This window comes from Dermacentor variabilis, chromosome 1 (assembly GCF_050947875.1).
Source record: "Dermacentor variabilis isolate Ectoservices chromosome 1, ASM5094787v1, whole genome shotgun sequence".
Taxonomy (NCBI): Eukaryota; Metazoa; Arthropoda; class Arachnida; order Ixodida; family Ixodidae; genus Dermacentor; species Dermacentor variabilis.
Genome location: NC_134568.1, coordinates 58,873,678 through 58,896,645, shown reverse-complemented (window position 1 = coordinate 58,896,645; position 22,968 = coordinate 58,873,678). Strand labels below are relative to the sequence as shown.

Sequence of the window (22,968 nt, the reverse complement as noted above, 5' to 3'; positions counted from 1 at the left end):
TCACTGGTTATGCTGGCTTGCAAATCTGCAGGACCCTTCTAGATGACTGGCAGGGTGGAGTCTACGTTTGCAGGAGTATGACGTGACCATCGTGTACAAGTTGGGCCGCATACACGAAGACGCTGACGCACTCTCGTGCGCCCCTATCGACACTACCGACCAAGACATTGAGGACGACTGCGTTTTCCTTGGGGCCGTAAATGTTACTGATTTGTCCACACGGGGGCGTGCAGATGACTCACTGCGGCCTATATTCGAAAATCTGGAAGGACAAAACCCATCAATACCCCAGCACATCGCTAGAGGATTGTCGTCTTTTTGTTTACGGCATGGTGTCTTGTATAAGAAGAACTCCGCTGCCACCAACAGGACCTACCTTTTGGTCATTCCAGCAGACCTCCGTGCCAAAGTTTTGTTCGCCTGTCATGACAAGCCTTCGTCTGGCCATTTGGGTTTTATGCGAACGCTTGATAGAGTGCGCAACTCCTACTACTGGCCGAAACTTGCAGAGTGTGTTAAGCGGTATGTCCAAGGCTGCCGTGAATGCCAGCGCCGAAAGTCGCCAGCTGTGAAGCCTGCGGGATTGCTGAATCCTATTTACCCACCTGGCAAACCTTTTGATCAGGTCGGCATGGATCTTCTGGGCCAATTTCCACTGCATCTTCTGGCAACAGGTGGATGACCGTTGCCACAGACTATTTAACGCGGTATGCTGAGACAAACGCATTGCCTTGAGGCACAGCTTCCGAGGTTTCCCAGTTTTTCATACAGAGCATCGTCCTACGGCATGGCGCCCCATTGCACGTCATCACAGATCGAGGCAAAGCCTTTACAGCGCAGGTCATTGGAGACGTTTTTAAACTCAGCTGCACAACCCATCGAAGGACAACTGCCTATCATCCGCGGACAAACGGCTTGACCGAACGACTGAACAAAACGATGACTGACATGCTGTCTATGTACGTAGACGTACAGCCCAAGACGTGGGACGAGATACTCCCATACATAACGTTTGCCTATAACACTGCTACGCAAGAAACAACACGCTTCACGCCGTTTTACCTCATTTACGGCCGTGAAGTTCAGACTATGTTAGAAGCAATGCTGCCGTGCAACAACATCGATCACCTCGATCTCGCCCAAGATGCCAAACTCTTCGTGCAACATGCGGAAGAAGCCTGTCAGCTTGCCCGAGTGCACATAAAGAAACAACAGAGCATCTATGCGCAACATTACAATCTCCGCCATCGACAAGTCGAGTTCCAACCTGGCGATCAAGTTTTGGTCTGGACTCCCGTGCGCCGAAAAGGACTATCCAAGAAGCTTTTGAGTCGCTACTTTGGACCTTACAAAGTGTTGCAGCGGATTAGTGACGTGAATTATGAAGTCCTTCCTGACGGAAGCCAGCCTCCCAGACGTCGACAACCGCAATCTGAGATTGTGCACGTTGTGCGGTTGAAACCGTAGTATAGCCCCTAAAATTCGACGTTTTCAGCCGCTTAGGTTAGTTTTTGTTTTTGCTCATCCCTCAGTGCCTTGTGACTATATCGCACACCACAGTGATTGTGACTATAGCGTATGTGTTCGTCCTAGGCCATCCCGGCGCTCTCACGTCAAGCCTATGTATGTTTTCATTTTTTTTTTTTTTTTAGAAGAGGGGGCAATGCCACATGGTGTGGCACAGCAAGGGGACTGAAGAAGAAGAGAATGAGGTTCGTCTCGGCATCGCGCGTCAACAGTTACGTTTCGTTAAGTACAAACGCCTGGATCCCCATTCAGCGTGTATACTTCAGCAGGGTACACGCGACAATATGTAACTTTATAATAAATTACATTATAGATTTGGCCACCGTTTCAAGGAACGTCAACGTGTGCCAGCATCAGTTACAATTAGTCATTTAAGTGAAGAGTTCCAGGTGGAGCTCCAGCACATGTTGGCTGACAAATTAAAATGGTGCTCCTAAGGCTCAATAGCGATGGCCACAACAGATGTGGATGCCAGGGATCACCTATGGATGTTCTTTCAGTTTTTTCACTGGTCTTATAGGCAGCACCTTCGCCTAAAGTAATTCTTAGTGAAGATAAACAACATGCGAAGAGCTGCAGAGGATGAACTGAAAGAGTTAGGCCAACATGTTCTATTTATTGCACATCTGCGATGTAATAGTAGGAAGGAAAGTAATGTTAAAGTAATCAATCAGTTTTCAAAGCAGTAATTGCAATTATAATACATTACTTTTTTTCTGTAATGAGTACAAGTCTGCTTATCATCCACCATTCACAGCCAGCTGATCTCATTGATAACATGGCTGGGGCATCATTCTTATCACTAACTGATGAAGCACGAAAAGTGCAAAAATTAATAGCAGAAAAGAAGGCATCAATACAAAACCACGACTGCAGACTGACTAGGTCAAAAACAAGCATATGTGCGTGCAGCAACATGTTGAAAAACTTGGGCCATACTCTCAAACAATCACTTTCAAAGATACCTTACCTTTAACAATATTGCATGCGATAAGCACTGTACATCTTGATGGCAGACGGCATGTCTAGCACTATGATAAGATAGCATGTTTGGCACTGTGCCAAGAATGCAGTCACTCATAGGCACCAATGCATGTTGCGCTATCAAGCAAATTTGAAGGTATCCCTGTGAGTGACAACCTGAGCATATGGCACACTGCCACTTATGGAACAAAGTCACATTTTTTTATCTGGTGAATTCAGTATTACAGACTCCAGATTATTCGGACTTTTTGGCGGTCACTGTCGAGTACAATTTATCAGTCGGCGACATCACAATGCATGTGACAATGCTAGGGCTCTTTCTTAGTGGAATTTTCCACATACACAGCATCTCTGAGCATGGGCTAAGATTTTGGAGCATGTTTATTACATACTTGTTCATCCGTCATAAGCCTCCCCTTATGGAAATCACTGCGGTGGAGCAATGACCCCAACCACCTACAATCACTACCGTAGTAAAATGTTATGCATGGGCAAGGAAAGTAACTCCCAATATTCATCACTTCTTATGGAAATGCACAGGGCTAAAGACATTTTGGGAAAAGCACCAACTCAAGGCAGCGACATGTTTCGATGACTGGATCCAACTACAGGCTAACATGAAAGACACTTTAATCACAATGGAACTTGGCGTGTGAAGCTTGCATTTTCTGCAAATTCCATTGAGAATCCTTAGTCCAATGTCCCTTAATCATTTCCCCAAAATGCCTGAAATCTTTATTTAATGTGGCCCTGAAATATTTTATCTAGAAGCTGAGCAACAGAGTGAAATGACTGCAATGCATTCAAGGAATGTGTTTCAAATATATTTTTAAGATGACCTGAGATGAACTGCAGAACTGTACTAAGTGGGGAACAAAGCAGATACATGACGCTCACCGCAGCATCGCTAATGCTACATATGTTGCTCTCATAAGCAAGTTAACCACATTTCTTTTTCTTGACTTTATAGTGAGCTTCAATGTTTTGTGCTCATTGAAATGCATGTCTTTTCAATTACACAATTTAGACGAAACTTTCTCAGAAAGGTATTCTTTAGTTTGCAAGTGACACAAGCTTGATACTAAACACAATTAAGGGCAGAAGGAATATATTATTTTGTTATATCCCTTGATATCTCAGAAGTCCAACAATAATTATGCGTCTATTTTGCTTTGGAAATCAGTTTTGATGAGTTGTGTGTGTCCCATTCACATATAGAAAAAGAATAAAGCAATGTTTAAAGTTGGGAGCTTATCTACTAAAGTATCAGATATAATTTAGAAGAACTTTCTTTGGGCCTAACTGGTGCATACTTGACCAATATTTTTATAGAGCAAACAAGAGACACGTCACAAAAGGAAAAAAAAGGTCATACACCGGTCCAGTGTATGATTTTTTTTTTTGTAACGTGTACTTAAAAATATTTATCACATATCAACGTGCTCAGCACCATTTCGCATTATACTCATGACTTTTTGGCCCTGCGCACCAAGTCCTGAGAAAATAATGTAAAATCTTGTTATAAAGAAGTTAAAGGGGGAGCCGAAATTACTTAGTTGTATCGATTACTTTGTTATATCCATTACTGCTCTTCACTACAACATTTGCCCAATGGGGTGCACAACTTTAAAGATGCATATAAGAAGACGACTTCGCAGCCTGTGGAACCGCTATATGGCCACTGCATGCAATTAAGTTTTAATAAAACTGCAAAAGTATATTCTGCATGTGCAACACACTACATCTACAGGGGTGTGAATGCCCAGTCATATTGTAGCAATTTTTGGGGCATATAACATTTTTTTCTACAGCATATTTGGGTGGACAATTTCTGATTTTGAAGCAGCTTGGAGTATGCAAATTTTAATTTAGAGCATTATTATAACTAAGTTGGGTAACAGTCACAACACCTTGCATTCTGCAGCATTAAATAAGTGTTGAAGAGCAGCCTAAAAGCCTTTTTCATAATATTTTGTGCTAACTGCTGGTGAAGTCTGAAGGTGTTTTCGAACAGCAGTTGTGAAGAGGCTAGGATTAGTAAACACCACAGAGGCTTATTCAAATACATTTTGAGGTAATCTGATAGCTTCAACTAGCACAAATCAAGATTCTGAATGTGACTGACTTCCCTTTGTCACTCACAAGACTCATTATAATGACTCACCTAGACATATCGAGTTCACATTGAGTGATTGGGTGTAAGCTCCCTAATTAAGCTAAAGCGGGCGACATTCCTCCTATCATGGCCTCTCCCTTTGAGAGACTCCTCACTGCATGTGCCTTCCCTTTACGCGCACTGTTCTCTCACTTTGCACTTATTGATTGCGGTGATCACACTGCACTGCAATGCGATCGAAGAGATATCAGGATTCACGATTGCTGCGACTGTGGGGCTGTGCACTGCGATCAAGAGCAACTTTCATAGCGCTGATGCAAGTCCAAACAAAAAACGAAGAAAACAAGAAGTGTGGACGGCAGTGCGCACGTTTCCATGGACACGGCACCAGCACAACCATGCGACTCCACTTCACCAACAGGGAGGCACAGATAAGCACCAGCCCTCTGTGCCTGCGCTCGCTTGTTGGCTTGGGTGGCAAGACAAAATATGGTTACTACCCTTCGTTTTATTCATTATGATGATGGCTTACTGGCAAACCCTTCTAAACAGGGTGGTGATAAATGGTCACCTGGCCTGCACGAGCTAATCAATTAATATATAGATATTACTCCAGGATTTTGTTTACGTCTGTTTAATCTTTTCTCTTTTCCTTAAAACCTCTACATTTACCTTGCATAATTACCTAAGCCTGCAATGGACCTGGTCCTATCAATTTCTTCCTTGCTTTCTTTTTTCCACCGATACTCTAAACATCTCTTGTTTACTTCGATTGCTTCCGTCTGGTTTAGGATGCAGCACTCCTGGAAGGTGGAGGTTTCCATAGGTCTCACTTGGTGAATACCTGATGATGGATATGCTGAGTTGACTCTGGATTTTTGCTGCATCACACACATGCCTCATCCAGTTGTGAATATTTGCTCCAGTATCTTGTTTTTGTCCTTAGGCTACCAGTTCGGGCCTCAATAGCAGGGCGCTGCCAGCACTTTGTGTTATCGTAGATATTCCTTCCTAATTTCTTTCTCATCATTCTTGTAAATCTCCATGGTCTTCTTTGTTTTCATCCTTTGCATACACTTTACTGTCTGCTTCTCATTTTATTTTTGATGACTCCTGGTTGTCTACTTACGCTTTCAATTACCCTGTACTTGGTTGCCAACTTTCTTGACCTCTTCCTCTATTCTGTGACCATGCTTTATAGATACAAATATTTGTGCACTTTAGCCACCCATTCATTTTCATTATGTTCCTGAGTCTTTCTTTAAAACTAATGTTGCCCTGCACTTCTCTGACTTCAAAAGAGGCCCAAACCGTGTCTCCCAGTACTGCTTCAGTGGCTGTTCACGCCTACTGGCAATCAGAATACAAAAGTTACTTTTACACGAGCTTGGAGACCAACAACATCCAATGCCCTGCACCGCGTCAGCGATCTTTCACTGATGAATGCCAAATCCAATGTTGCAATAGCTGTTCCGGAGCAGTATGGCGCAGCAGTTCCATCCCTGCTTCTTAGCACCTGACGTGACTACCTTTACCGTAACTGCCTTCTGTTCCAATGTGACGGTCTTTCATTTCTGCTTTCGATTTGGCTCTTCTATACCATTGTGGAACTGGCAAAAGGGCAGCGCACTCGAAGAAAATAGCTTCGAAGTTGCAATGTAAACGAAGTCTGTGTGGTTGAGCTACACATGGCTCACCACACAGCACGCCAACTATGCAGCTGATCCAGGCTGATCCGTCACTCTCACGTGTCTCTTCTGTGTGAATCAGGAGGCCAACGAGCCTTGCCTCACCAGCTTGGCTTGCCTGACTCATGGCCTCTGAGATCACACTGTAGCTGCACAGCCTGAGTGCCGCACCGCAGTGAGAGAGAAGTGGATGCACTGGTCTGTCGCACTGCCATGCACAAGCAGCGGCTCGCCATTGCACTTCTCTTTTTCAATGTGGCACATCGTGCAGGCTGGCATAGGTTGGATGCAGCTAGGCGTGGCCACAGAGATTACAGCAGGCGTATTCAACATAGGAACGTGAGAGTTATTACCTTCTACACCAAATGTGTGCAAGCTCTGCAGAAAACGATATATTCGGTTGAGTAGCTAGGGTTGAGTAGGTTGAGTTTCAAATACAAATATAGTTCTTTATATCCACTTGCAGGACAATTTTACTTCATTAAAACGAGGTTTTAAATACATGTATCTCTATGGGGATTTCAAGTGAAATTTCGCTTGCTTTGTTATATGAATCATTTTGTTACATCCCGTTTCGTTTTAACAAGGTTTCATTCTATCTCCAATTTATGTTATCATCACAATTACACTTTGAGCAATAAAGTAATTTGCCAAGCTTCAGATTGAACAAAGTAAGCATTATTGTTACAGCAGGCTCTCACTGTAAGGAGTCGACGTAACTGGGTTGGAGGGACTTACCATGGATCTGCTGCAAGTTGTAATTGTAATCAGTAACTTTGCAACTACTATTACAAAAAAAAAAAAAGAGTAGACATAGATGCTTCGGCCTCTAACACAGAATGGAGAAAAGCCAAAACAATCTCTATGGAAGTTAACGTCAATAGTTATAAGGTGAAAAAAATTACACTAGCCACTTCTTTTATTTTTTTTTGTCATTTACAAAAGCACCACCCTGCAATAGTACAAAAAGTATAAAGGAAGATGGAGACTTGAAGTGATCGGCAGTAGTCAAACGAAAGAGGTCTTCAACAAGACCCCTTGCTCAAACGTTGCTTACAGAGACATACCTTGTTTGACCACTGTAGAACCTTCAACATCAGCCTTCAAATACTGTGTGTGTGTGTGTGTGTGTGCGTGTGCGTGCGTGTGTGTGTGTGTGTACAGACAGTCTCAGCAACTTCTAGTGCTCTGAAATTGGACAGCTGAATAGAGTTTCCCCTTTCCACTCCCTAAATTTTGGCGGTGCATGTAGCGTTGCCCACAAGGCCTAAACTTCTCGAAGCCCTTCCCCTAGGTAATTTCACTGGCTCACATTAGCTCCATACTAGTTAGCTGCTAATTTGCTATGCATCCATGCAAAATAACTTAAGTTGAAATAGCACTAACCACAAGAACACTCAAAAAGATATGAACACAGAACAGTCAACTGACCTTTATTTGAATCATGCACACAGATATACATTGAAGGAATGAAAAGGTAGACACCATCAGTTATTAAAGAAACAAACAAAAAGCAATAAAAGTAAGGTGATACAAATCTTCCTGCTATTTTTTTTTTGTTCCTTTGGTACCAAGGGCACGATCGGAGATATTTTGTTCGATACGCGTTCTGTTCGGTTGCTACAACATCACAAAGTTGCAGTATGCAAAATTTGTGACAGCGGGGCGGAGAGAGCAGCCGATCAGGAAGCGGTGACCTCCCCGAAAGTTTACCTCCGTCGTTTGTCGTCTGCTTGCAGACAGTATACTACAAAATGAAATGTTTCTCGTCTTCCAAATGAATGAAATCTTTATCTAAAAAAATGTAGTTTTTCTTCTCAAGCCCAAACATGTTTTCAAATAGTAGTACGTGTGACTACTGCAACTTATAACTATTAGTTTCTTTGTGTCGTCCCTAGGTGGTGTCACGCACAGCGAGATGAAAAAAGAAAAAGAAAACGACGGGAAGAGTGGCGCACTTTTCAAGAGGCAGCGACAACATTTCAGTCGCTCGCTGGCTCCGATGATGGGGTCAATTATTCTGTACAACCAATGAATTATTTGTTTCGAGAAACAAAAACGACGCCGAAATTCACTTTCTGCCATTTCTTCAAACGTGTTTCGCACCGCCAACCACTCTCCTCCGTCCTCTAGAAACGCCAGCGCAACAACCTAAGTTCCCAACGGAAGCGCCATTTTCTCAAATTAAACTATGGATTGGATCCAAATGTGCCATGCCGCAGCCACCGGTTGAATCCAATCCAATCCACCAGACGCGCCATGCGAAGCCGTATGATTGCTCCAAACTTCCCAGCTCTCGTCGGGTTTGGCGCCTAGCAGACGAAATGCTCGGTAGGAGGATGACTGACAGGAGCGTGTCGTCATTTTGACGTCACCAAAAACGTGGCCCCGCCCCGCGGCTAGTGATGTCAGCGCGGAGTAGGCCAATCGCACGCGCCGGTAACCGAACGAAAGCGCCGAACAACCATCTCCGATCGCACCCCAGATTATTTCTATCTTGCCATCCCTTGAACACATATATATGCCGGCACATTTCAAATAAACATTACTTCACTAGAGTGTGTCTACAACTCTTTTCTATGTAGTTGTGTTTAGTGCCATTTCTACACTGGTTGTCTGCTAGGTATCCCCATACAACTCGCCTAAACCGATTTGATGTTACACAATGCTGGTTGTTCATCTCAAACTGAGACAGTGAAGAATATTTTGCTAAAGCTTAAAGAAATGGCCAGCTTACATACATTCATTATTCCATAGCCTCAACTTCAATGTTGATGACACACTATTTACCTGTCATTCATATTCATCTGTGAGTTCCACAGAAGATGAAATGCTATGAGGGAAATCTGAAACCTTTAAACAACATTAGGGGGATGTGGGGACAATCATCCACCCAACTCCTTCAGTGCGTGAAGCCTGTTGCGTTGGAATGCACCTTGACGTATGTTTCACAGATATACCTAAATTGTAAATCACAGTTCAGCCCAGAAATAATCATTCAGAAAAATTCACTTCTGGCAGCGGCTACATGCTGGACAGGTATTACACTAACTTTTCTGGAATATAGATGAAAGTGAATATTGCCTATGAAATTAGATTACCCTTCTTTTCAAAATTATATTTAATGCCAAAATTACTCCCAAACTCAGAACAAAACTTGCATTATAAAGTTAAGCAGTATTAAACTAAATCCAACTTTTCTAGCCCTTAAGTGTGAGCTTATTACTCGTAGTTTAATGCCCTTCACTGCACATCTAGCATGTTTTTACTTTATTTTTCGCTCTCTTATTTTGTGTATGTTAATCTAAAAAACGTGCCAGCTAGAATGCTTACTTAACTCAGTGCCATGTGGCCACACTTATTCTGCAGTAAGATGTATACCTTTATGCACAGCAGCTGTCTATCCTCTATGGCATGGTCAAATCAACGGCACTATTTTTATATCACTACAAGTCGGGAATCTTCATGAACTAAGAGCAAACAGGGCTGTAACATCTTACATTGCCTGGAAATACTGCATACATATGAAAAAAAAAATTCTAAAATTGCCTTAACAACGCTTGTAACTAACATGACAGCGAATAGGAGAAATAACAGCACTTGCATCCTTTCCTCTTTTTAAGGAAACAAATAATGTAGCCTAAAAAAATGCTACACGTTGACTTTGGAAAGCTGTCATCATTTAGCCGTTTTGTGCAAGATATTAGTTAATATGAATACTAACAGGTGTTCACAACTCACCGGTTAGCGCCATTGATGCAACGTAGAGTTGATCCAATTTTGCAGCATGATGACAGAGATGAAGTCTAAGTCCTACTTGTCAACCATGATGCTGGTGGGCAGAAATCCTAAAAATGGCAGTACAGGGGGAAATGTAACCACAACACTGGGTTAATACACCAGCTGTACCAACAAACTAGGCCTCAGGCTAACAGGGGGGGGGGGGGGGATAATGAGTGGTCCATCCTAGTCGTTAGTACTTTTTCATGGAATGTTTACTTATCAGTGTGTCAGTGAGTAAAATGTGCAAAGAAGCACCCCAAATCAAGTGCTTTCCACACGCTAAATTCTTATAGCTGGTAAAAATTATATTCCAATTCTTCACCCTTTTACACTTTCTGGTCCAAGTGGTGCTATGCCTACATCATCACCAGGATCGGCTGGTCATGAGAATACAGACAATAATGAAGGAACAATATCAAGCAAAAGAAATTGCTGTATTATGCTGGCCTGTGTTGTTTCCTTTAGAGAAGGGGGGAGGGGGCAAGCAGGAATACAAGAAGGATGCACAGGGAAAAACAAATGTCAAGTAGTATACTATCATTTCAGGGGTTTAGATTTACAGATTCTAAAAATTTTATGAGTCTCGCTCATCATTATACTTTCGTTTACACAATCATGAATACATTTCTTGAGCATCATACCTCTATTCCATGAAACAGATGTCACACTTGAAAGTTTTGTGGACAACAAATAAACAACAGTTTCATTCCTCCCAGACATGCTTAGCCACAAGGAAATGCCTTCAGACTTCGTGACCCCCTTTCCTGCACTAATAACAGAAGCAAGGAAAAAAAGTGCAGCTTCAAGCAGTTCCTTTCTTGCACTCCGTTTACCACAGCACTGATAAGTGCTAAGTGCAATATCAATGCATTTTACCACAGACTTAGAAGACCTATTTCTCAAAACTGCTTCCAAGCACAGGATTTCTGTTCAACAGATATTACTTCGCTATTGCTTGGCTCCAATCTCACAATTCGAGCACACACGCTATGGCGGTTAATTACAAAGTTCATTAGTACCACTCTGTTATTTGGTTAACATCACTTTGCTATTTGTATCGCAAATAGTGCCCGTGTCTTCAAGTAAACTAGCTGATGTGAAAGACTCGAGATATCTAGCACAGGAGATCTTTAATAAGCCTCTTTACATTAAAATAGATAACTTGGTAATTTTTTTACGTTTAAACATGAGTAAAATTATGCATCTGTATACATATCTGTCCCACGTAACTTGGGCCAAACTTTAAAATTTTGCAAATGTCATGTAGCTGGACAGAACCAATGTAATGCTGTTTGCTGTCACTTGGAGATACTCAAAATATTTTTTTGCATTCTGCCTAATTACATAACAAGTCCTAACTAATTAATCAACTTATCAAATATAGTTAGATTAAAGGTATAAATGAGAAAATTGTAGAGCAACACGAAAAACTCCCAATATAGCTTTCTGTTACTCAATATGTGCTACATAGAAGTGTTTTTCCAAGCACGAAAGAAGCCTGAAAATACACGAAAAATTGCTGCCCGACTGGCCACTTGAGGCACTTTGCATGTATTCGCAGGCTTCTCTCATGCTTGGAAGAACACATTTATGTGGTTCGTATTAAGCAACAGAAAGCTGTATCGGGAGTTTTTCATGTTGCTCTGCATTTTTCTCATTGACACTGCTCATCTAATTATAAAGTTTGTGAAGTTCATTATTAATTATGGCTAACTGTGTCATTAGACGAAATGCAAAATATAATCAGAGTATCTCCAAGCGACGGCAAACAACATTACTTTAGTTCTGTCCAGCTAAGTGGCATTTGCATATTTTTAGTGTAGCTCAAGTTACGTGGTACACTTGGTATACAAAAGCCTACACTCAATAAAGCCAACGCAAAAAAAGTAAAAGAATACCAATATACAGAGGGATAACTACTCAGAACAAACCAAAAACAGGATATTAAAAAAAAGACATTGAATTCCAAATTTATTAGTAACAACTACGCTATGGTATCACATTGCCAATTACATATACATTACAAGCATTATATACGTTTGCATGCTGAAGTGCAACTGTACTACGAGGGCACATCAGAGTCTTTGCCCCCCCTCCCGCCTTTTTTTTTTCTTTAGCCAAATTACGGCTGTAAATGCGAAGTCAACATATCCATTCCCAGCGGTGGACCTTTCTCAGGCCGGTGCAGCCTTATCTGCCAGTAGCTCCGTGGCACGACGTTGCTGTCGGTTGTTGAAGATGGACATTGTGCTTCACACGTCCACGGCGCACAAGCTCCAAAGTGCGATTCGTTTTCTATGAAGCAAGGAATGAACGACCATCGAAATCCACAGGGAAATAAAGCCCACGTATGGGGAAAAGTGTCTCGCTTTGAAAAGGGTGAGGTGTCGGTGTTGCGAGTTCGCAAGAGGCCGTGAAGGCTTGCATGACAATGAGCGTTCGGGCAGGCCGCGTGCGTCACTGACCGACGACATTTCTCAAATTAGAGCTGCGATGGGACAAATGTCTGAACCAGTGTGGGGACTATGTGAAAAAATAGTCTAAGGTGCGTAGAGTAGTACATATATTTGTGATTACCCCTATGTACCTCACTTTGGCTTAAAAAAAAAAAAAGAAGGGGCAAACACTTTCTGATTCGCCCTCAGATAACTTTCATGTGTAAAGCATGATGTGTGTCCACAGCATTAAATTTCTTAACCATATTAAACATTTACTTTATAGTTTGCATTTTAAGTACCTGTGCTGCTTGCAGAACCCAACACAGAACAAAAAGGGGGGAAAAAACATGGTAAGACCCTATCACTCCCATCCCCAAGTAACAATAAAAACAAGATTGCAATGAAAGAAGCAAGATAGACTCCTGATGCTAGCAAAGTACACATAACAGCCATCCCCCAAGAGAAGAAAGCTATCTACAAGCCAGCCTGCATCAACACCTACACTACCCATCAAGCAAACAAGTTCAAGAGGACCTACGTTAGTCAAGAAAACAAGCCTCATATAAAATTGAACATTCCATTTTAGATTTATTCAAGAAGAGGAAAACTCAGACATCAGACACCTAATCAATAAAGCCAGCTGCTGCTTGGTTCCACAATTGATGATGTGTTCAGTTACCACCTTGTTCATATATTTTAATTTCTTTCTTTTTCAACATTCTTATTTGCGAAATGGCCATTTCACTTTACTTTAAGTTGATGACTTGCAATACTTCAGTGCAGTGGTAGGGCGTAGAATTTTATTTAAATAAATCTCATCTCAGTCCCATTTGCACAAAGCAGGGCTTAGCAATTTACTTTTTTTAATTTAACAAAGCCCAATTCCATTATTCTGATTGTACATCAGAGCAAAACAGTTTGGAGGAATATTTACTGATGTCGTGACATCTTTCAGTAGTAGTGACAAAATAAAGCTTGCCTGGTTACCTTTACCTAATTATTGTTTAGAACCAAACAATCTATTACAGTTAAATGTTCGCAAGGTTATCAAAGCATGGCACCAGAAGATACCTTTAGAACAATATGTCTGCACTTTTATTTAAAAAAAAGAAAACAAGAGCACATCAAACCACAATCCTAGTATGAAAATTGATGTGATTTGTTTATGTAATTACTAGTATACAATCTCGTAAATTTTCTCAGAAACGGCTTTACCAAAATAAAATATTTAAGCAGTTTCACAAGGCAAACCCAAGGTGCAAGAACGTGGGAAAATCTGGCTTTTACTTGAAGATGAAGGGTCATAGGAAGTGGTATGGATATATTTGTAGTGTATAATAACAGAATCCAATTGTTTTAAAATGTAAGAAACAAGTATGTGCACAATATAGACCTTTTTTTTATGAAAATGAAGTTAACAAGGAAGTTTGAGCACATTGAACTATGAGAACAGTGAAAAAAAAAAAAAAAAGATTGGCAGTGGCTTAGCTCGGCTATGCCAGGATATACGCAGTGATAGCTAAGGCACAGCATGGTTAGCCTTGGTTAATTTTGATTACAAGTCTAGGTTAGTCTGGTTGTTTAGCTATGTTGCGGCGTTTAGCCAGTCATTCAACATGCTGTTTGTCTGCTTCCTGGGCAATTCGTTTCCTCTTCATCTCTTTCTGATGTCGATTCCAGGCCTCCTATTGCTTATCAGAATTGTTGCCGTCAATACTGCCGCCTAAACTGTGGTTGCGGCGCACGCGAGTTCTCTTTTTCAATCCTCCGACATGTTATCAGGCATGCAACGCAGCTGGCGAAGCGAGTGGAGGCGAACACAATGACAAGGAACGCGGTGTGACGTCATGTGCTTCCTCGGAGCACGGCCATGGCAAAATCGCAAGTTCGCAGCCAGTAAAGCTTTCGCTTTAAAGTCAGTACTCATATTCAATCAGTAACATCTATCGTAGTGTAGAACCAAATCAAGAAAGGAAAGGTAAAAAAAACCAAGATGGAAGCGACATTTCAAGCTCTGCAGTTTTGTGATGTTGGGATGTGTGTGCAAACAGGGTAATGAGTTTCATAGAAGTTAAAAAATTATCTCACATAACTGATCCTAAATAAAAAAAGTACCTAGAGTTGTAACCCTTATGCTTATTTCGGTCCAGCTTTAATGAGCTTAAAGGGCCACTCGCCAGGCCCCATTGCAACTTGTGTTTATACACAGGAAGCTGTAAAATGCCATCTAGGGAATATTTCACAGAAATAATTTTTCAATTCAGTTTGTTATTAGAAAAGAGAGAAGAAATTAGCTGCCCTGTTAGCACGCTGCCAGGAGGCGAGCGTCACTGCCAATGGAGACGCTCTCTCCTACCGCACCTAGTAGTGTTCTCGAGTGATGTTCCTTTCCCGTTTTCTCACATACCAGAGCACAGGAATGTACTGTGGCACCGAGCCCCACCTCCTTTCATTTTCTTTCTTTTCGTTTATTGTGGCATTGCGCTTTCAGCACTGGATGGTGAGTCATGGTGAGTGACGAAATGTGCAACTGCAAAAAGGCATTTGTGCGCATTGGCATAGAGGGGGGGAAAATTTAATCATGGACCCTTCCCCTTTCCCACGAAACAAAGTTTCAGGAGACGGGCTTCGAAGGAGTGACAGGGATGAAAGGGAAAGCTTGAATGTGAAAGCAAGGTTAGTGCTAGTGGCGGTCCGAAGGGAGGGGGGGGGGGGATGTCATGGGGCAATCACTTCACCCATGCACAAAACATTGCGGCCCCACTCATGGTGCACCTCTAGCTCATTCCGGATCATTTTAACCATGATTGCAGAGGGGTGATCAGCGTTAAAAATCGCACACACACATAAAGATAAGACGAGCGTGTGCATAAAGCTTGGAGGCAGTGTTGCTCCCCACCAGGCCTACATGTCGTCGAAGAGCTTCTCATTTCTTAAAATTAAAAATTAAATTATCGGGTTTTACATGCCAAAACCACGATCTGAACAGGAGGCACACCGTACTGAGGGACTCTGGAATAATTTGGGCTATCTGGGGCTCTTTAACATGCGTCTAAATCCAAGTACACATGTGGTTTTGCATTTCATCCCCGTTCAAGGATGTGACAGTGACTAACGGAAAATAATTTCAAGAAGGGGAGTAGGGTGATGGATACGAGTAGGAGAGAGGGGGGGGGGTGCATAGTGGGAGTCCAGAACGAAGTTGGCGGATAACTGAACACAATATGGCTCTGGCCAGTCGCCTAGTTGAAGCTCACCTGCTCCGTCGTAACACGTGCTGCCTGCTGCGGAGAACCCATCCTAACTAAACATCTCAGCAATTTTCAGAATAGATGAGTGTCAGGAGACAACATTTTCAAATCTCTTGGGCCTAATCGCCCTTATTTTGCTGTTAACTACGTATGCCGTAATTTTCACAAAGGCTTCTAAACAGGAAGCACCCCTGCTTCAGCCTGTCTGCCTCATCAATTCCCTAGTGTGAGCAAATAATATGCATTACGTGATGACTACATACTATAATTGTATTTTCCCAAGTCATGCACCATCTAAGTCATCGACATACATAATATAAATGCATCAATTTGTAAAAAAATTTTTTTTCTTAAATATAATCATTTCACATAATCATAGCATAAGGATGATAGTATAATTTGATGCGAAGTGGCTGCATGCCTGCCTTAGCCATGAAAAACTGTTGTCCAGAGTTAAGCAAAGCATTGTTTCGGCAATGCAAGAACGTACATCCTCGTTGTTAAGACATTGTTGTGCAGGGAGTGCTAGGAGTTAGTCTTTGCGTGGTGTACAACCTCCACACACACATATATTAGACAGAGAGAGCGAGGTGAAGGAGTGGTAGCTGTCGGCGGAGGACCCCCCCAGAAATCTTTGGCTACACCACTGTTTGTGCAGCTGATCACGATACTCTGGTCGGGAGCAGGCATCCTCAAGAAGGAAAGCACGCAATGTTTGCAATGAAATTTCAGCTGTTTTGATGGCGTGCAGTGCCATAATCCTTTGTAGACGAGAGTGTCAGCGCATCATGCATGTGCTATGTTTGCTTGTTTAAAATGGCCAAACCTGGTGAGGGGGCCCTTTAAAAAAGGCAGATTAAGGTGAGAATCAAGAAATGAGAGTGGCACTGTTTTGTTCAGTTGCCAATAATCTTATGCCTGTCTTTAACTGTGCACACCTTTAAAACAGTCTGGTTTGAAGTCAACAACAGGGTTAAAGCCTATGATTACCACAAAAACATAGCTATTTGTAAATGTTTGCATAAATGAAGCAATCTCAATGCCACTGACTCCTCTTTCTACACGTGCCAAATTCCAACATTTACAGTAATGTGATGCCCTGCAATGCCCAATGTATTATATATGCTACGCTGTGTTTGATACCTCAAAATGCTGATTTAAGCATGGGAAACTCAACACATAGCCTATAGTAGTGTTTTCAATATGCTAGTGTGATGTTCACCAGCTGTGGATATTTCAGCAAACCAATTACTAATTAATTGTTCTATGCGTATCACATATGATGCACCAAATGGCAAGGTGTTAATGAAAGACATCTGACCTGAAAACGAAACTTTCCCTCAGCACGTATGTACGGTTCAAAAGTAATTATCTGAGCAGATGATAGCAAAAAGAATCTAATGCATTGAAGAATATGTTCAGGGGGCAAAACTCAAATGCACAACGCAAACTGAGTTGACAAGCACAGCTCATCTCCAGCAAGTGCAGGAAAAGGAGCAGTGGCCTGGACAAGTATGGCTTGCACTAGGCGATATTAGTTCAAACGCCAAGCTCACACCACAATCGAAGTACCAATAGGAATTGTTTTTAGCAAAGAGCTTGTGGGAAGTTTTTACTGGATCACAAATTCACTGTGACACGGGTCATAAGAGGGTTCCGGTGGCTATTCCTTCTTTGTGGCTTTGCAGTGCTTTCTGGCGTGTGACATCTCTGCAAAAAATCAATTGAGAAAAATTCTTGCTACTTCTAACTGAACTCCTTCTGGCGCCATCTCTCTGAAGCTCGAGAAGTTGCAAAGGAGCATCACTCACCGGTCACTCAATGGTGGGATATGACAGAAGGAAATGGGACTTCTAGAAGGGCTGCCGCAGTGAACATATTAAGCACTTTTTTTTAAAAAGGAATGGACAGTGGCACCAATTAAAGTTGAAGTTCACAGTGCTTCTACACCATTGACAGAGACAATTTGCTTTATAATTAATGAATTGAAAGGTGGCCGGACATCTACCAAAAATGAGGCATGCCAGGGACATCCATTTGAGGCCACTACACCACAAACGGTGGAAAATATTCATTGTATCGAGATGCAAAATCGCAGATTGAAGTTATGTGATACAGCTCAGATCGTAGGCACCTCTGTCAACACAGTGTATAATTTGCCACAAGAAAAAAATAAAATTGAAAAATATGAACTGTTTATCGTAGGCACCGAAATAGTTGACCACAAACCAAAAGCACATGCATGAAGACATTTTAAAACAGTGTCAATGCTGATGCATAACCTAAAGGACTTTTGGCATCTGGTTTATAGATGTGGTTGAAATACGGACCTACCATTACACACCAAAGTCGAAACAGCAGTTAAATCAGTGGCAAGTACGTGGTCAAAATGCCCCTAAGAAGGTAAAAATTATTCTGTCAGCTAGGAAAGAGATGGCTCTACAACATGCACACTTCCTAGACCAAATATAACATCAGTGGCATTTAATCGAGTTGACAACACAAGAAGAGGGAGACTGAATCACGAAAGTGCAAATGGTAATCAACAAAATGAGCATGATCAGTTCTACAAGCAAATTTCATGCAAAGCTGTTCCAATCAGATATGAAAAATGAAGAGAGAATATTCGCATGTAGCAGTGCATGTGTATATCTGACTAGATGTGAATTTCAATGGTCCATTTGGAAAGCAGTCTTGCTCCACTGCAGAAAATTTTTATCTCCTACTGGTTAATCAAGACTAGACCCTTGTTCTCCTCTGATCACTTGAAACTGCCTCACTCCAATGTGGATTGCTATCCCTTGCTGTACTGTTAGGATTCAACTTGAATTTTCTGAACATGGCGCGTTTTTACTGATTACACATGACATAAAGCCTTGCGTTTACCTCTGACAGAGTTAAGATTGTGAAATATAACTGATCCAAACACATGTTTCAAAGATTCAGGTAGTTCCTCCTGAATGACTGGTGCAATTATTCACCAACAATTTTGAAAGGTCATCAAAACAAGAAAACCAATGATGAGCAGAAAAGCCTCTTTCAAGGGAATAGAAATATGACAAATCACCAATCAACAAACAAAACAGAAAATGTCTTCGCACATTTTAGGGGTAAAAAATTTTAAACTAAATTATGGGGCTTCACATCCTGAAACTGCCCAGTAAGTTATGCCAAGGGCACAGTAATGGAGGAATCCGTTCAAACTTTCACCCCCTAGGGCTAATTTTTTAACATAAGCCCAATTCATAGTTCACAAGTACTTTGTGCATTCCGCTTCCAGGAGCAACAAATTAACACTGTGTAAAGCTGGTCACACTTTGCTTTAAAGAGCACATGTAGAGCAAAATGCATAAGTTTTCGGAGCATAGAATTCACAAAAAAGTTCAACATCGCGCTGACTTTGGCTCCCAACCTGGAATTTCGGTAAGCAATGTTGTGGCGGTACAGAAGGACTAAGTAAAATAGATAACACAAAAATGTCGCAACATTACATGCAAAATGAAACCATGAAGCTTATTTAACAGAAACTGTGCCAATTACAACAGCTCAACTATTCACAATTACTGCAACAGACTGTTAAGAAATAATGAAAGCTCTGTAATATCACATGCCTAGTAAACTCAAAGTTTCTTTTTGTGGTGCCTACAAGCTGTTTGAAGTGATCCCACATTAAAGGACACTGAAGTGGAACATTAGGCCGTATTGCCAAATTAGTGCACTCCTGCCATACCCCAAACACCACTCTTATTGTGAACAGAATGAGTCTTGGTAAGCCAGAAAATGTTAAAAAACAAACAATGAGCAATTCCTTTGCTGGCACCTCGTGACGTCACAAGATCTGGATAGTGCCTATTTGAGTCTAGTTAATAGCATTTCAATGGACACAGCACCTGCTAGTGTCTAGTTAATAGATTATTACATTGCATTAACAAAAAAGAAAGACTTAGCCTAAAGGGTTACCAGGACTTTTTAACCAAATTGGCCCGAACATGTGAAGATACTTCTAAATATCTGATGTCACACTAATGCAATGGTGCTAACGTTTGTGCACAAAATTCGAAAAGGAAATTTTTGTTCACTTCCGGTGCTAATAAGCAGCCTTTTTTCCACCAAATACCTCCTCCTCCCCAGCCCCCACAAAATGGCGTATTGCAAGAAATACTCCACCTGACTCAACTTATTGCTCTTTAGTTTCCCTTTAAGCAAGGTTTACACACTTCTCTTTCCGCACCATGTTATTCAGAGACAAAGACCAGTCCTGAGCTTCAGAAGTTTGCATACACTGAGCTTCAATTGGAACAAGAAATGTATGCTAGAACCCTTACTTTTAAAGGAACAACAATTTTATAATATTAAAACATGTTTCCTTTTATTTGTGGCTACACATTTCGGTGCTATACGTATTTCCACCTTTTATTTGCACTCACAGTGAACTTCCGTTAATTGACCACTTCAGGATTGTATTGTGCTATATTCAAATGATGAGCTTGCAATTTGAAGTGAAATAAGCTTTTAATTGCTTGTGAAGGCGTAATTGGAATTGGGGCACTGCACAGTCAATCTTGAACAGGAAGTCAGCAATGTTTTTGTAGGGGAGAGATGCCTGTACCAGCAAAACAATCCAGCTTTAGCTTTACATGCCCTGCTCAGTCTGCCACGACTAAGAATACTCTCAATGGTTTTTAAAGGCTACATTATGCAAGCTATCACTACAAAAAGGAGTGTGCTTTCCGATCTTAGTAACGTTGGGTTCCACTCATGCATGCTTCTGGCTTCTCTGCAAGGTTGTGCTCACATCATAAACCCTCCACTCTTTGGGACTGTCCTGAGGTGTACTCTCGTATACTTGTTGTACGTTTCCAGTGCACAATGAACAAACCACTAGCAGTGCTTCGAGTATCTGCAGCGCAGGGACCAACACCTGATGGATAACTTATCTGTTAACATTTTTACCATGACTGGGAGTTTGAATGATTGTATGTTCAAAGTTCGAAATATTCACCGTCTCTCCCGCGCCCCCCGCTCCCCTTGAACATAATCGAAACCAGTTAGGGCTTCTAAGAAACACAGTCGATTTAATGGAGGTCGACTTTCGTATTTCATGAAGACTGAATGCTGCAATTCTGGTCAGGTTAATTCTGTCTCGATAAAAATTAATCGATGGGCTATACAGAACGAAGTGGGTCTCCCATGACGAAACGCTATGCAACATAAATACCATGTTCGAATAGCCCCAGCGGCAGCGGCGGAGAGCAGTGCTCATAGTTTCATTTCCCCAGCAATGGTTATTGACACCAGCGTTAAGCAATATCTGTTTAGGCAAGCTAATGCAACATAGATCTTTGAACGTCCTCCCAAATGCGTGCCAACCACTTATGCTACAAGAACTGAAACATTTACAAAACACCCACTATGATACATCTCCCACCCAGTACGAAAAGCCTGCAGGCTTGCTGCACGAGTTCGAGAAGCCAATTCCACACAACACAGTCACCAAACGAAAAGTTTTCGGCGCATTGCAATTAAACCACCATAAATACAAACCATAGTTCGTCCAGATGCTCAGCAAAATTGTGTTCACCACACTTTACGAAAAAGTAAGCCGCTACAACAAACTTGGCGAGACGCAATAGGTCGCCACTAAAGTCGTCCGCGCGGCTAGAAAAGTGCATAAGGGATGACACGGGTTCCGTAGTCACCGCCCTGAACGTGTGCGGCAGAAGTAGCCAAGCACGGTTATTTTTCTTTTTACAGATTTTTTTCTTTTTTCTTTCCCGTTCAATTACATCGAACAGCTTTAGGCTTAAATTCAACATGATATAAGTGATTGGGCCGTGTTTGCAGCTCTTGCGAATTCTTCAGCGACTGCGAACAAAGCTCAATCAAAGTATCATTATTTTCTTCTTTTCGTAAAATGTACTGTGTCCATCTTCAGAAGACATATCGCAATCAAAACAAACAGACCCATCTCTGCTGCCGAGACAGCAGTTTCTGCCACACAATTAAGCCTTCAGACAGGTGTTTCGAAACAGACCGAAAACACATCTCGGAAAGCTTACCTCAGCAAACTCACATTGCGAAAGCAATCGGCATATGTTAAAGTCTTTTTAAAAATTCTGTCGAATGTCCAGTAGGCACTAAAACGACGAAAAATCAGTCAAACATAACGCGTAACACCACGCAACAAACAAACAACACAATCTGACATTGAGTACGGAACTGGATAAATGAATAGACACCAGTAGTACCCTTTGATGCAGTCAGTTGTTTCGCGCCATTAGCCGTGTGCGACCGGTGGTGGTGCTGCGAGCGCCGCTTGAGAGACATCAGCCCATGCATGGTATTTGCTCACGCTGTTTTGTCATCTGCTATGAAAACCCGGCATAGTTTGAACTTTCGATTACGACTAGCAGATTAGTGCGTGGTAAGTACAGTGAATCAGCAAGATATAGCCTCTTTAGTTTAAAATAGAATGACAGAAGTCAACATGTCACAACAGAAAGTTTGGTATTCAGCCGAAAGCGGTTCTCAATTATACAGGGTGCCTTTTTTTTTATTTAGAAAATACAGATTCTTTATTAAAAAATAAAGAGCATGAGACACCTGCCATCTTCGCATGCGAGCTCTACGGCAAGGCGGAAATACTTTGCCGCTGCCAAAGTTACCCTGAAAAAAATAATTTACAAAAAATTGTTAATCAACATTTTTATTATTAACTTGAGGGCAGTTGTTTATATAGAAAACTTATAGGACATCACAGTTTATGGCATACCCATTTTTAAGAAAACCAAAAAAATAAAAACCGCATGCAATTTGAGATATTTATATCGAAATTAAAGGCCGAATCGAGGCAAAATCGAGACTGAGCGCGTCACGCTGCGCGTCAGACGTCAGCGGCCCGCAAAAAAAATGTGGGCCGACGTTTGAATGATAGCATGCCGGCAGCAAATTCTGACCTGCTACAGTGGCACGTGCTTGCCAAGCAAAACGTGCCGTACCAAGCTGGCGCGACTGTCCGAGACGTCCGGTTTCCAACTTCGCGCTTGTCGTCACGAGGCGTTTCGGTCTGATATATGATAGCGGGGCCGCCTTTTCTGCGTTCTCGAGGCGCGATTTTCAAGATCTTTAATAAAATGAGGGCGCATTAAAATGTAACTGCCTTCAAATTCACCAGTTGAACA

At 41.7% G+C, this 22,968-nt stretch overlaps 1 protein-coding gene across 3 annotated transcripts in view; it reads right to left on the bottom strand.

Annotated features, from left to right (window-relative positions):
• LOC142578290 (protein spitz-like) overlaps window positions 1–22,009 on the bottom strand; it is a 179,763-nt gene extending 157,754 nt beyond the window's left edge. Inside the window, exons 1-2 of one of the 3 annotated variants that reach the window (XM_075687702.1) lie at window positions 21,847–22,009; window positions 10,057–10,163 (exon numbers count right to left, since the gene is read on the bottom strand). In XM_075687702.1, the coding sequence (XP_075543817.1) occupies window positions 10,057–10,069 (13 nt within the window). In that variant the 5' untranslated portion in view covers window positions 10,070–10,163; window positions 21,847–22,009. Of the gene's footprint in view, window positions 1–10,056; window positions 10,164–21,331; window positions 21,471–21,846 lie in introns of those variants that run through there. The other 2 variants (XM_075687709.1, XM_075687715.1) reach the window with 2 other exon arrangements.
• Window positions 22,010–22,968: the final 959 nt, after the last annotated feature.